Source organism: Manis javanica, chromosome 16 (assembly GCF_040802235.1).
Source record: "Manis javanica isolate MJ-LG chromosome 16, MJ_LKY, whole genome shotgun sequence".
Classification (NCBI taxonomy): Eukaryota; Metazoa; Chordata; class Mammalia; order Pholidota; family Manidae; genus Manis; species Manis javanica.
This window is the reverse complement of record NC_133171.1, coordinates 54,463,941-54,480,286: the sequence shown is the minus strand read 5'-3', so window position 1 is coordinate 54,480,286 and position 16,346 is coordinate 54,463,941. Positions and strand designations below refer to the sequence as shown.

At 35.5% G+C, this 16,346-nt stretch overlaps 1 protein-coding gene across 6 annotated transcripts in view; it reads left to right on the top strand.

Moving 5' to 3' along the window:
• The window catches only part of LOC140846898 (peptidyl-prolyl cis-trans isomerase FKBP5-like), an 89,495-nt gene that overhangs the window by 25,391 nt on the left and 47,758 nt on the right, over positions 1 to 16,346 (top strand). For all 6 annotated transcript variants that reach the window (XM_073225096.1, XM_073225097.1, XM_073225095.1 and 3 more), the window contains 2 exons: positions 1,956 to 2,087; positions 4,566 to 4,710. In XM_073225096.1, coding sequence (XP_073081197.1) covers positions 1,983 to 2,087; positions 4,566 to 4,710 — 250 coding nt within the window. In that variant the 5' untranslated portion in view covers positions 1,956 to 1,982. The remainder of the gene's footprint in view (positions 1 to 1,955; positions 2,088 to 4,565; positions 4,711 to 16,346) is intronic.

Sequence of the window (16,346 nt, the reverse complement as noted above, 5' to 3'; positions counted from 1 at the left end):
GTGATAAAATATATATAACATAAATTTTACTATTTTAACCCTTTTAAAATATACAGTACAGTGACAGTAAATACATTCGCATTGCTATGCAATTATCACCACTATTTTCCAGAACTTTTTCCTCTTCCCAAACAGAAACTCTGTACCTGTTACATAATAGTAACTTAACTCTCCATTTCCTCCTCATTTCCAGTAACCTCTATTCTACTTTCTGTCTCTATGAATTTGCTGATTCTAGGTACCTCATATAAACAGAATTATGTAATATTTGATCTTTTGTGTCTAGCTTATTTTACTTAGCATGTTTTCAAGGTTCATGTTGTAGCATGTATCAGAATTTCCTTTTTACTGCTAACTAATATTTAATAATTTGTAATACATCTGTAAATACATATTTTTCTATGGATTGTTTCCACCTTTTGGCTATTGTGAATAGTACTGCTGTGAACATTGCTGTACAAGTGTCTGTTGGAGTCTCTACTTTCACTTGGGGAATACCTAGGAGGGGAATAGCTGGGTCATTTGTAATTCTGTTTAATGTCTTGAGGAACCGGCAAACTTCCACAGAGGTTGCTGTTTTATTTTCCTACCAGTAATGCATGAAGGTCCCAACTTCTCTACATCCTCACCAATGCTTGTCATTGCTCCTTTTTTGATAATAGCTATCCTAATGGGTGTGAAGTGGTATCTCAGAGGGAGCAGAATACATGACCCCAAAATATGGCATTTTGGCCTGTGGATTATTTTGAACTAAAGGCAATCAAGGGCTAACAGACTCAAGTAGAGTTTGTTTGTTGTTACCTCTCCTTTAACTGCCTAGAAGAGTTTAGATATCAGACCTGTACCAGGAAGAAAGCTAATACCAGAGATAATTTTTTATATTAGACTTACCTGTATGGTAAACATTTGTTTACCAAACAGTTGCTCCGCTCGTCTTCCTTTGAATTGTCTTCCTCCCTTTTGAAGTCCCGGATCCCTTGCCCCTTCTGCTTAACTCAGGATGGCCTCAGTTGTCTGGGAGCTTCAGATCTTTGGGGATCTTACACATTTAAATTAAATTTATTTTTTTCCCCTGTTAATATGTCTAATATCAATTTAATTATTAGACCAGCCAAAGAACCTAGTGGGAAGAAGGGAAAAGTCTTCCTCCCTTACACATCTTGAGCTTTTTATTTGCGTTTCCCACATGACTAATGATGTTGAACATCTTTTCATGTACTTATTTCCACAGGTTTCTTTTTTAAAGGAGGAAAAAATAAGTGTATGAGCATCTATAAGAGTATTCATCATCTCCCTATTCCCTAATCTGAAGGAAGTAGATGAATAAATACAGTGTGCAGTTTCATACAGATGTACAGTAAACCTTTATGTGTGAACTTGTTTCTTTGCATGCATATCTGTCTCGTCTTTGTATATATATCTTGTCTGCAAATACATAGCTCCTGGTGACACTCCAGTATTACTGGACCTGAATGTTTGACAGAGGCCTGGGGTTGAAAGTTAAGTGAGAGCTTTCTAGATCATCCTTACATGGATATTTTCAAAATTGAGATGTACTTAACACTGCAATTACAAGCCCTACGTATATCTCTTTCCTCGTGTTTTTTTTTCTTTCTTTTGTGTTTTAGTTGTAGGAGACTGAAAGCCTTTATGGCCAGACATTTGGGTACTTAGAATGCTGTTGTAATTTTCTGGGCTACTATCAAAGTTGCCAGTTCCTATATTCTTTTTTTCTGAAAATTCTCCTGTTAGACATTACGATAATCTGAATGATGTTTTGTTTACATGTCTTGTGACATCAGTACATGCTCATAGCAAATATTTTTGTTTTCATTTTCAGTGTTTAACTTTATTGGCTTTAAGTAAATCTTAGATCAGGTAAATCTTAGTTAGGAGCATTTTAATATGCATAAAGGAATTTTTTTTTTCTAGCCAAACATGTTTCTTCTCTGCAGGGTTTCTACTGAGAAATATAAAAGAAAATGACTACTGATGAAGGTGCCAAGAACAATGGGGAAAACCCAGCAGCAGCTGTTGCTGAATGGGGAGAGGATATTACCTCCAAAAAAGATAGAGGAGTATTAAAGGTAAGGCCACATGGGTGAATGACATATAAGAAAATTTGCTGTCTGGAAAGATTATTTATAAAAAAATATTTGTTTTTTTTTGGCTGGAGGTGGAGGTGAATAATGTTTGAGGCTTACTAAGTGCCAACCAGTACAGCTAAATTCTCATTTCATCTTTATTTTATAACTTGAGGTTTATTTTTAATCTCAGGTTATAGATGGCAGAACTGAGGCCAAGCTAGGTAAATTAACTTGCCCAGTAGCTGTATCTTGGTAAGTGCAGATCTGGGGTTCCAGTCTGAGTTATGTCTGACTCTAAAAGGCTGTGTCTTCCTATCAGTAGAGTATACAAATGGGTTATTATTTTAATATTTAAATATACTAAAGCTATCTAATGACACTCAAAGACTTTTTTAAAGGAAAAAAAGACTAACTTGCAGAGTTCAAAAGAATTTGTTTTTACATACAAATTGTGTTCCTATGTGCAGTGAAGGTATTTTTTGAGGTTTCATCAGAGAATATATCTTTTTGAATTGGCTTTCCTCATCAAAATACTTTATATTTTTTTCACTCTGTAATCATAATCATTTTTATATTTTTTAATTTGTATCTCACTATAGTTTTGTGAGGCAATCAGCACCTGTTGATTCTTCCATTTAAACATATATATTTATATTTCATGTAAGTAAATAAACTGAAGCTGAGAGTTAAATGATTTTAATCATATTAATTCATTATTTCTCCAATGCTGTTATATGTACACGTTTTATATAGTTGAGTTAATTTTTTTGGCTAAAAAGATTATCTAATACATTCTAAATATTACCGTTAAGCTGAGTTTTAATATCTTTTTGAGTCAACACTAGTAAATGAGAATTTTTTAGTTTGTTTTGTCTGATCTTGTTTATGTGAAAACTTCTTCCTGTGCCTGTTTATTACTAATTTGCAATGTGCTAAGCCAAATTTTGCAAGCAACTATACAATAAGGGCTTTATGCTGTAGATTTATATCATGATATCTTCTTTCAGAGGGCTTATCAACCTTGTAGCTATATGAATTATTCATCTCTAACTCCAGGATGTTTCTAGAGATAATGGAAACTCTGTAGGCTGTCCTTAGCATCTCCCTACCTCGATTTAAGTCCTTCTTTTTCATCTTCAGAGCACCCATACAAAAAACATAGTCCCCAACTAGCCTCAGGCTTGGATTTGTTCTAGAAAATAAACCTAATAAGATTTTTAGGCTTATAAAAAACATTTTGAGATTGTAAACTCTTTAAATAATATTTACTACTATCTAGAGCCTCAGGTTTCACCATGGGACTTTTGGTTGAGATTAAATAAATCTGCTAACTTTGTGTCCTGGGGCAATGTACTTAACCTCTCTGTAAGGAGGTTTCCTCATGTGTAAAATTGAGACAGTAATATTATTTCAGAGTTATCAGGATGACATTAAGCATTTAGCACATTGCCTCGCCTATCATAATCTTATTAAAGAACTATTATATATTTATTTTTAAGACCAACCCAGGTCTCGGAAGCCAGTAACTATCCCAGAAAGATAAAATTATGTTGTGGAGCTTACATTTTTTTTAATGATTCAAGACTAGATTGTATCCTAAGACAAGTCCAGATTCAGGCATACGTTCATTTTGCTGGGGAAACCTCAAGTGACACCACAGGATCATTTGCTGGTATGGATAGCTGTCTTGACTCCTTGATAGCCATTCATCCCATATTCCCAAATACTTGTTTATAGTCTTAGAGTTGTAGATCCCCTCCACGTGAGGTTCAGATGCTCCATGCACTTCATGAACATGAGCACTTAGAATATTGTGTGATTTCTTTCAGATTAATTTTTTGCAACTTTTTTCCCTAGAAAAGGGAAGAACAGTAATTATTCTTTTTTTTGAAGTAGCTCTTTAATTTTTTAAATGAACAATGATTTTTTTCATCTTTATTGAGATATAATTGACATAAGTTAGATATGTTTCAGATATAGCCATTCTGGTATGAGGTGGTATCTCATTGTAACTTGATTTTCTTTTCCCAGAACTGACCAACTGCATTGGTGGCTTGCTCTGCAAGAACAAAATGAATATATTGGGTATTAGGAAAGCTAAATATTTTTCAGCTTTGAGCTTTTTGGCATTTCCTTTACTAGAACAGAAGTCACTCAGTATCATATCAAACTGGGAGATTTTAATGCCAAAGCATGGGGCATTAAACCACAGAAGCAGGATCTATTGGTTAGTTATTTTGAGGGAATAGTGTGATCAACAATAAAATTAAACTTAGCATTAAATATTTAGAGTAGTATAGGTCAATTTTCTACTGGTGAAGGGTATGTATGGAGAGAACTGGAAGGGAGGCCTTTGGAAAGGACAGATGATAATTTTCAAATCTGCCTGGGTGATGTAGAATGGACTATGTGTGACCTTTTTATTCTCTGATTAGAAAAAGTTTCACCTCCTTTTTCATGTTTGTTTGTTTTTTCTAGATTATCAAAAGAGAGGGAAATAGTGAGGAAACACCAATGTTTGGAGACAAAGTTTATGTCCATTACAAAGGAAAACTGTCAAACGGAAAGAAGTTTGACTCCAGTCATGATAGAAATGAACCATTTATCTTTAGTCTTGGCAAAGGTAAGAGGGTATTTTTGAGTTGTGTTTTGCTTAGATTTACTACCAATTATAATATATAGGAGCTAGAGGATCCTATTCTTGCCTCCAAAATGAGGATATTTTAGATCACTGTTTCTCAAAGTGTGGTCTGTGGAGCCCTGAGATCGTTCTAGTGGGTCTATAATGTCAAAATTATTTTCTAAGATGTTTTTCTTTATATTATGTTGACACTTGCACTGATGGTACCAAAGCTACAGTGTTAAGAACTGCTGGGACTCACAATGGCACCAAACTATGCCAGTAATCATGTATTTGTCACTGCCCTCATTCACTGTTTAAATAAGAAAAGTGGAAAGCCAGCTTTACTTAAGAATGTTCTTGATAAAGTGCAAAAAAATACTAATTTTGTAAAATCCTCATCTTTGAGTTCACATCGTTTTGGATGTTTGTCACAGAGGGAAGCACACACAGCACTCCGCATTCCCAGTGCTTGGGTATCTCAAGAAAAAGCACGCATGCACTTGCTTAATTGAGAGCTGAACTGGTTGCATTTTATTTTTCATTAGGCACTATTATCACTCAAAAGGGCAAACTAGAATTATTCAGACCTGATTACTCAGTATTTGGCAGATATTTTTTTGAAAACGAATAAAGTGAGCCTGACACTTCAAGGAAAACAACTGACAATATTTGTTACCATTGAGTTTTCAAGTGAAAATTACAAATTTTGGAAAATTTGTATCTGCCACTGTAAGCTGCTTGACAGCGTCCCAAAACTTAAAAGACTTCTGATGGGATCAATGTATATTAGTGAATGTGATTTTTAAAATATTATTCAATGAAATGTGTTAACATTTGGAAGATCTGTGTAACTCAGAGAACCAGTATTTTCCCAATGATCAATGCAAGATGTTACAAAATCACACATGGGTAAAAGATCCATTCACTGTGCAAGCTAGACCAATGGATTTTAATGTAATGTGAAAAGTTCATTGATATGCTTTCAGATTCCATATTGCAGCTAACCTTTATGAAAATGTCACTTGTTCAGTTTTGATGTAGTATCAGATGATTATATTAATGATTATCTGAAAAGGCTATTAAAGTACTCCCACCTTTTCCAATTATCTATCCTTGTGGGTTTGAATTTTTTCCATATACTTCAACCAAAATTGCAACAGATAAATGCAAAAGTAGGTGTGAGAATCCAGTTGTCTTTTATGAAGTCAGATACATATACTTTGTAAAATTATAAGATAATGCCACTTTTCTAATATTTTTTGTTTTGGAAAATATTGTTATTTTCTTAAAGATAGATTCTTTATGTTAACAAATAAGTTATTTTTTTTAAAGAATTGATAAACAACTATTTTTCTTAATTTTTAATTTCTTAATGGGAAATATCAATGGATATGTCATATAAAAGCTCTTTAGGACCCTCAGTTTTTAAACTAAAGGGCTCCTGAGGAAAAAAAGGTTGAGAATTACTGTTTTCAAGTCTTAAATGTTATTTTTACTAGTCTCTTTTCAAATGCTTTTAAATATCTTCAGTTAATTTTGTCTTTTTAAAAAATCTTATAAGAAAAATAATACCTCATACAAAGAATTACGCTTTGTGGACCATGTGGCTTGTCGGGGGTTAGTGGCTGAATTACAATGTCTTTTTATTCTTATCTGCCAGAGATATAACACACTTCTAGTTCATTCCCAGATTAAGTGTGGGTGAAAATGGGTAATCCCCTTATCCACCACCATGACTGAGTGTCCACTAAAATTCCATTCTTTTTCTGACTTCACATTGTAGTTGAATTGTTGCCTAAACAGTGTGATCTGTGAAATTATATAACAAGTGAGGAACTAAGGAGTTAAATTCTTTGTGCCTCTCTGCTCCTTTGTCTTCCCTGGTACTCCTCAGCATTTGTGTTTCTGGGTGACTTCTGCTTCCTGTCCAGCTGTACTCAGCAAACTCTAATGCTGGTTGTGCCACTTCTGACTTCTCCTGTGGGTCCTCAGTGAGTTAATGGCTCTTGTGAGAGATTAATCTTGTGTTTTGTTAAGATAGCTATCAAAATAAAATGCAGATTGTTTTTCTTGCCCCAGCAGATAATGATGACAGTTAAATTAGAATTTTTTTCCTTTTTGTTGATTTGGGATGTGAACCTCCCAGGGTCACCAGCATGGCTATGGCATCACATTGAATTTAAGTGGTCTCCAAGTAAGTGACCTCATCAGACATTTTTGTTGCCACTGCCCCCCAAATTCTAACTCTCCCCTTTGATTTTCTATCTTGAAGAAGGTGGTAGATTTAGGGTAACAGGTCTTCTCTTGGCAATTATCTTTGCATGTAGTCTTAAGAACTGGTGAGAATTTATACTGTCAGATTTTCTCAATGAAACACACTATGGTGAGTGAGTCTTTCATGTTTCCTAGAATTTTGAGCAGAGTGAAAAGAGGCAACTTTCAGTTGACTTGGTACCTATGATACCTATGACACACCGATCTAGACACAGAATTGTCTCATGGGAAGAGCATCCATCTGGCTCAGGAAGCCAGGACTCCTGTCTTTGCTCATTCCTGTGGTATGTAAACACGAGTAAGCCACCTAATCTTCTCTGCTCCTGTAAAAAGGAGGTGTCTGTAGAAGAGCTTCAGGATTAATCCTGAGTCTATGATTTCATTCTTGTACCTTCTGTAAAGAGCACAGGAACAACAACAACAAAAGACTAAAACCAATAGAAAGAAAGAGGCTTTACAGGTCCCCTTATGATGATACTTAGACATATGAGAAAAGAGCAATACACTGCTGGTTGAACTTCTGTAACATAATGTGTTCAGTTGCCTATATAACCAACATTGGTTAAGCAGTTTATAATTTTATACTTAGATGTTATAACAGTAGCTACTTCATCAAAGTGAAGAAAAATAATATAAATGAGCTGCAGCATAAATACTGTACATTGATCTCTCTTGATTCCTTATATTGTACCTCTCCCAAGGAAATAAATAGGAATATTTCATTGGAAAGTCATACTTCAGGATTCTTTTGTGATTTTAGTATTTAAAATATAATTGTACTTATCTGTAAGTATTACAGAGCTTATCTGTAAAAACTGCACTAAAAAATACAGTATACATACATAAATTTGAGCTATACCTGCATATTGTTGATACATGTGTCTGATGCCCTTTCTATCCTATCTTTTAAACTCTGTTTACTTCCCTCATTTGTATAGTGATGATGATAGTGGTATATACTAATATATTGAGGATTAAATAAGATATTGTATGCCATTGCTTGACACTCGGCCTAACACATAGTAAGCACTCAAATATTTATTACTGTTGTTACAGTATTAGGATTATTGGTTGGCATTATAATGGAATGACAAGAACTGTGTTATAGCAGTTTGGGACCTAACTATTTACTCCACCTGTGTACAAACCTTTTGAAGCAATGCTTAACTATCTTTCAGACCCAGAAATCTGGAAAGACAAAAATTGAATCAATCTAAGAGAACTGATTATTAACCATTACAGAATATGTTATAGAATTAGAATGAAGAGATGATGGTTTTCCTCATTGAGTTCTCTTTTTTTTTTAAATTAAGGTATCATTGATACACAATCCTACAGTAGTTTCACATGAGCTACATTGCGGTTATTACATTCACCCATGTTATCAAGTCCCCCCCTGACACACTCCATTGCAGTTATTGTCCATCAGCATAGTAAGATGCTATAGAGTCACTACTTGTCTTCTCTGTGCTATACTGCCTTCCTTGTGACCCCTCTACATTATATGTGCTAATCATAATGCCCCTTATTCCCCTTCTCCCTCCCTTCCAACTCACTTTCCCTACCCGCTTCCCTTTGGTAGCCACTAGTCCCTTCTCAAAGTCTGTGAGTCTGCTGCTGTATTGTGTCTTCAGTTCTGCTTTGTTGTTTTAACTCCACAAATGACTGAAATCATTTGGTACTTGTCTGACTTCTCTGCCTGGCTTATTTCACTGAGCATAATGCCCTCTAGTTCTATCCATGTTGTGACAAGCGGTAGGATTTGTTTTCTTCTTATGGCTGAATAATATTGTGTATATGTACCACATCTTCTTTATCCATTCATCTACTGATGGACACTTGGGTTGCTTCCATGTCTTGGCTATTGTAAATAGTGCTGCAATAAACATAGGGGTGCATATGTCTTTTTGAATCTGGGATCTTGTTTTCTTTGGGTAAATTCCTAAGAGTGGAATTCCTAGGTCAAATGGTATTTCTATTTTTAGTTTTTTGAGGAACCTCCATATTGCTTTCCACAATGGTTGAACTAATTTACATTTCCACCAACACTATAGAAGGGTTCCCCTTTCTCCACATCCCCACCAGCATTTGTTGTTGCTTGTCTTTTGGATGTTGGCCATCCTAACTGGTGTGAGGTGATATCTCATTGTGGTTTTAATTTGCATTACTAGGATGATTTGCGATGTGGAACATCTTTTCATGTGCCTTTTGATCATCTCAATTTCTTCTTTGGAGAAGTGTCTGTTCAGCTCCTCTGCCCATATTTTAATCACATCATTTGCTTTTTGGGTGTTGAGGCATGTGAATTTTTTATATATTTTGGATGTTAACTCCTTATTGGATATGTCATTTCTGAATATATTCTCCCATACTATAGGATGTCTTTTTGTTCTACTGATGGTGTCCTTTGCTGTACAGACTTTTTAGTTTGATGTAGTCCCATTTGTTCATTTTTGCTTTTGTTTCCCTTGCCTGAGGAGATATGTTCATGAAAAAGTTGCTCATGTTTATATTCAAGAGAGTTTTGCCTGTGTTTTCTTCTAGGAATTTTATGGTTTCTTGACTTACATTTAGGTCTTTGATCCATTTTGAGTTTACTTTTGTGTATGGAGTTAGACAGTAATCCAGTTTCATTCTCTTACATGTAGCTGTCCAGTTTTGCCAACACCAGTTATTTAAGAGGTGTTCATTTCCCCATTGTATATCCATGGCTCCTTTATTGTATATTAATTGTATATGTTTGGGTTTCTATCAGGGCTCTGTGTTCTGTTCCATTGATCTATGGGTCTCTTCTTGTGCCAGTACCAAATTGTTTTGATTGCTGTGGCTTTGTAGTAGATCTTGAAGTTGGGGAGCATAATCCCCCCCTGCTTTATTCTTCCTTCTCAGGATTGCTTTGGCTATTTGGGGTACTTTGTGGTTCTATATGAATTTTAGAACTATTTGTTCTAGTTCCTTGAAGAATACTATTGGAATTTTGCTAGGGATTGCATTGAATCTGTAGATTGCTTTAGGCAGGATGGCCATTTTGACAATATTAATTCTTCCTATCCATGAGCACAGCATGTTATTTCCATTTATTGGTGTCTTCTTTAATTTCTCTCATGAGTGTCTTGTAGTTTTCAGGGTATAGGTCTTTTACTTCCTTGGTTAGGTTTATTCCTAGGTATTTTATTCTTTTAGATGCAATTGTAAATGGAATTGTTTTCCTGATTTCTCTTTCTTCTAGTTCATCATTAGTATATAGGAATGACACTGATTTCTGTGTACTGATTTTGTATCCTGCAACTTTGCTGAATTTAGTTAATAGTTCTAGTATTTTGGGGGTGGATTCTTTTGGGTTTTTTATGTACACCATCATGTCATCTGCAAACAGTGACAGTTTAACTTCTTCCTTACCAATCTGGATGCCTTTTATTTCTTTGTGTTGTTTGATTGCCATGGCTAGGACCTACAGGATTATGTTGAATAAAAGTAGGGAGAGTGGGTATCCTTGTTTCCAGTCTTAGAGGAAAAGCTTTCACCTTTTCACTGTTAACTATGATGTTGGTTGTGGGCTTGTAATATATGGCCTTTATTGTGTTGTGGTGCTTGCCCTCTATACCCATTTTGTTGAGAGTTTTTATCAGGAGTGGATGTTGAATTTTGTCCAGTGGTTTTTCAGCATCTATTGAGATGATCATGTGAGTTTTGTCCTTTTTGTTGATACGGTATATGATGTTGATGGATTTTTGAATACTGTACCATCCATCCGTGCATCCCTGGGATAAATCCTACTTGATAATGATGGATGATCTACTTTTTTTTTTTGGTATGATTAATGTACAGTTACTTGAACAACATTATGGTTACTAGACTCCCCCTATTATCAAGTCCCCCCCACATACCCCATTACAATCACTGAGCATAATGCCCTCTAGCTCTATCCATGTTGTGACAAGCTATAGAATCATTACTTGTCTTCTGTGTATATACTGCCTTCCCCGTGTCCCCCCCATCCTCGCTATATTATATGTGTTAATTGTAATGCCCCTTTTTCCCCCTTATCCCTCCCTTCCCACCCATCCTCCCCAGTTCCTTTCCCTTTGGTAACTGTTAGTCCATTCTTGGGTTATGTGAGTCTGCTGCTGTTTTGTTCCTTCAGTTTTTGCTTTGTTCTTATACTCTACAAATGAGTGAAATTCTCTGCCTGGCTTATTTCACTGAGCATAATGCCCTCTAGCTCCATCCCTGTTGTTGCAAAGGGTAGGATTTTTTTTTTCTTATGGCTGAATAATATTCCATTGTGTATATGTACCACACCTTCTTTATCTGTTCATCTACTGATGGATACTTAGGTTGCTTCCATTTCTTGGCTATTGTAAATAGTGCTGCGATAAACATAGAGATGCATATGTCTTTTTCAAACTGGTCTCCTGCATTCTTAGGGTAAATTCCTAGGAGTGGAATTCCTGGATCAGGATGATCTTTTTGATGCATTTTTGAATTCAGTTTGCTAATATTTTGTTGAGTAGTTTTGCATCTCAGTTCATCAGGATATTGGTCTATAATTCTCTTTTTTTGTTGTGTCTTTGCCTGGTTTTGGTATTAGAGTGATGCTAGCCTCATAGAATGAGTTTGGAAGTATTCCCTCTTCTACTTTTTGAAAAGTTTAAAGAGGATGAGTATTAGGTCTTCTCTAAATGTTTGATAAAATTCAGCAATGAAGCCATCTGGTCCAGGTTTTTTGTTGTTTTTTTGATGTGTTTTTTTGATGTGTTTTTTGTTGTTTGTGTGTTTTTTTGATGACCAGTTCAGTTTCATTGCTGGTAACTGGTCTGTTCAGATTTTCTGTTTCTTCCTGGGTCAGCCTTGGAAGGTTGTGTTTTTTAGGAAGTTCTGCATTTCTTCTAGGTTATCCAATTTGTTAGCATATACTTTTTCATAGTATTCTCTAATAATTCTTTGTATTTTGTGGTGTCCACAGTGATTTTTACTTTCTCATTTTTGTTTCTGTTTATGTGTGTACACTCTCTTTTTTTCTTGATAAGTCTAGCTAGGGCTTTATCTATTTTGTTTATTTTCTCGATGAAACAGCTCCTGGTTTCATTGATTCTTTCTCTTGTATTTTTCTTCATTTTATTTATTTCTGCCCTGATCTTTATTTAATGTACCTCCCTCTACTGACTTTGGGCCTCATTTGTTCTTCTTTCTCTAGTTTCATTAATTGTGAGTTTAGACTGTTAATTTGGAATTGTTCTTCCTTCAGGTAAGCCTGTATTCCTATATACTTTCTTCTTAGAATTGCATTTGCTGCATCCCACAGATTTTGGGGTGTTGAGTTGTTTTAATTTGTCTCCATATATTGCTTGATTTCTGTTTTTATTTGGTCATTGACGCATTGATTATTTAGGAGCATGTTGTTAAGCCTCCATGTGTTTGTGGATGTTTTTGTTTCCTTTGTGTAATTTTTTCTAGTTTCATACCTTTGTTGTCTGAGAAGCTGGTTGGTAAAATTTCAGTTCTTCTGTATTTACTGAGGCTCTTGTTGTGTCCTTGTATGACATCTATCCTTGAAAATATTCTATGTGCACTTGAGAAGAATGTGTATCCTGTTGCTCTGGGTGGCATGTTCTGTAGATATGTTAGGTTCATCTGTTCTAATGTGTTGTTCAGTGTCTCTGTGTCCCTACTTATTGTTAATCTGTCCTTTGGAGTAACTGGTGTGTTGAAGTCTCCTAAAATGAATGAATTGCATTCTATTTTCCCCTTTAATTCCATTAGTATTCATTTCACATATATAGGTGTTCCTGTGTTGAGTGTATAGGTATTTATAATGGTTATATCCTCTTGTTGGGCTGACCCCTTTATCATTATATAATGTCCTTCTTTGTCTCATTACTTTCTTTGCTTTGAAGTCTGTTTTGTCTGATAAAAGTGCTACGACTCTTTCTTCTTCCTATTATTTGAATGAAATATCTTTTTCCATCCCTTCACTTTTAGTCTGTGTATGTCTTTGGGTTTGAAGTGAGACTCTTGTAGGCAGCATATAGATAGGTCTTATTTTTTTAGCCATTCAGTGGCTCTATGTATTTTGAATGGTGTATTCAGTCCACTTACATTTAGGGTGATTATCAATAGGTATGTATTCATAATCATTGCAGGCTTTAGATTCGTGGTTACCAAAGGTTCAAGTAGTTTCTTTACTATCTAACACCCTAAATTAACTTGCTTATTACATTATTTCAAACACAATCTAAAGATTATTTTTCCTCCCTTCTTTTTCTTCCTCATTCACTCTTTATATATTAAGTATCATATTTGGTACTCTTTATATATCCCTTGACTGACTGTTTGGGTAGTTTATTTAATTTTGCATTTGCTTAGTAATTAATTGATCTGCTTTCTTTACTGTAGTTTTACCTTCTCTGGTGACAACTATTTAGCCTTAGGAGGACTTTCATCTAGAGCAGTCCCTCCAAAATACACTGTAGAAACAGTTTGTGGGAGGTAAATTCCCTCAACTTCTGCTTAACTGGGAATTGTTTAATCCCTCCTTCAAATTTAAATGATAATCTTGCCTGGTAGAGTATCCTTGGTTCAAGGCCCTTCTGTTTCATTGCATTAAATATATCATGCGACTCGCTTCTGGCCTATAAAGTTTCTGCTGAGAAGTCTGATCATAGCCTGATGGGTTTTCCTTTGTATGTGGTCTTTTTTCTCTCTCTGGCTACTTTTAATACTCTGTCCTTGTCCTTAATCTTTGCCATTTTAATTATTACTTGTCTTGGTGTTGTCTTCCATGGGTCCCTTGTGTTGGGAGATCTGTGCACTTCCATGGCCTGAGAGACCATTTCCGTCCTCAGATTGGAGAAGTTTTCAGCAATTATTTCCTCAAAGAGATTTTGTATCCTTTTTTCTCTCTTCTTTTTCTGGTACCCCTATAGCACAAATATTGTTCTGCTTGGATTGGTCACACAGTTCTTTTAATATTCTTTCATTCCTAGAGATCCTTTTTTCTCTGTGCCTCAGCCTCTTTTTATTCTTGTTCTCTAATTTCTAATTTCTATTTTATTTATTATCTCCTCCACCTCATCTAGTCTGCTTTAAATCCCGCTATTGTATGTTTCATTTGGATACTGTATTTTTCAAAGTTTATTTCACTTTCTTGGAGTCCTCCCTGAGTTCTTGAATATTTTTCTATAGCTCTATGAGCATGTTTATGATTTTTATTTTGAAATCTTTATCAGGAATATTGGTGATTTCAGTTTCACTTAGTCCTCTTCCTGGTGTTTGAGGGATTTTGGTTTGTACTAGGTTGTTTTGCCGTTTCATATTTCTAATGATTCCCATCAAATAATAACTGTGTAGATGGGGCCCCTAGTGCCCAGAAGCTCTGCTTTCTGCAGCTGCCCAGCATCTGGAGCAATTGCAGTGCTTGCTGGTGCATGGGACCAGTGCCTGCTGGGAGGAAAGAGCTCTTCCCTGGTTCCTGGCAACAGTGCCTGCCTCCACTTTCCTACCAGTGGGCCGAGCACACATGGAGGAGCCTCTATGCTGCCTCCCTGTAGCTTCTATAGGTAAAGCTGCCCTTTGGCTGGCCTGGAGTGATGGCGGGGGCAGCAGGTTTGTGAGCCAGTGCTGGCTGGGAGGAAGGAGTGGCAGGCTGTGTATCGCAATGGGGAGCCTCAGTGCTGCGTTGCCAGCCAGAGGCACGGAGCACCGGAATCTCCTGAAAGTTCCCAACCTGCTGGCTGAGTGTGCTGGGACGATTTTGTCCACCTGTCCTTTCTCCTGAGCAGCAAGCTCTGTGTCATTCCTGTCTTAGTAGGGATGATTATCAGAGCCATTTTATAAGACATTTTTAAATGACCAAATACTTTAATTTATAAGAGGAAAAATATATATGAAAAACTAGTTTGCTTTATCTGACATGAAAAGAAAAAAGACAATGTCAGTATAATCACTGATGAGTTTTTTTAATATAAAATATTAGCAAAATATACAGAGTTAAAATAGAGATCAGAAGTTGGTACTAAGTTCTGGGAATCCTTCAGGGAAAATAAAACAGGAAGGAATCATACATTTTTAATTATCTGAAACTTATTAGTGATTAACCTTATATTTGAGTGTTTCTTAACTTATGTGTTTTGAAGGGAAAACCTTTTGCAGTTAAAATAATTGAACTCTCTTGTCCTCCTTTTCTACTCTCATATGAAAACAATTTTTTTTTCTGTATACTACTGTACAGCTTTCATCCTATAGTAGTTGAAGGATGCCCATATTCCAGATGCAGACTTCCAAGTTATATAGTAAATAATTTTCATCAAGGGTGCCAAGACCATTCAATTAAGAAAGGACAGTCTTCAACTAATGATGTTGGGAAACCAGAATGTTCACATGCAAAAGAATGAAGTTGGATTCCTACTTTATACCATATGTAACTGTCAACTCAAAGTGTATCAAAGAACTAAACCTCAGACCTAAAACTATGTTTTCTTAGAAGAAAACTTAGAGGAAAAGCTTTATGACATTGGATTTGGCAATGATTTCTTGGACATGATACCAAAAGCACAGGCAAGAGAAATAAAAAATATGTAAATAGGACTATATCAAAATATAAAACTTCTGTTTATCGGAGAATACAATAAGAGAATGAAAAGGCAACCTACAGAATGGAAGACAATGTTTATAAATCATACATCCGATAAGGTGTTAATATCCAGAATATATAAAGAACTTCTGTAAGTCAACAACAGAAAACTGCTAAATAATCTGATTATAAAATGGGCACTGGACTTAAGACACTTCTCCAGAGAAGATATACAAATGGTGTAGGAATATATGACGAGATGCCCAACATCACTAATCATTAGTCAAGTGCAAATCAAAATCACAATGAGACAGCACCTCACACCCATCAGGGTGACTACTATCAACAAAAAAACAACAGAAAATAACAAGTGTTGACAAAGTTGTGGAGAAACTAAAACCCTTGTGCATTATTGGTGTGAATGTAAAATGGTGCATAGCCACTATGGAAACAATATGGCAGCTCCTCAAAAAATTGAAAATAGAATTACCTGTGATCCAGCAATTGCACTTCTGAGTATATACCCAAGAACTGAGCAGGGTCTCAAAGAGATATTTGTATACTCATGTTTATAATGGCATTCTTCATTATTGCCAGAAGGTGGAAGCAATAGAAGTGTTGGATGAATGGATAAACAAAATGTTACATATCCATTAAATGGAATATTACTCAGCTTTAAAAGAGGGAACTTCTGACACATGTTACAACACTGATGAATCTTGAAGATACTACACTAAGTGAAATAAGCCAGTTACAAAAAGACAAATGCTGTGTGATTATGTTTACATCT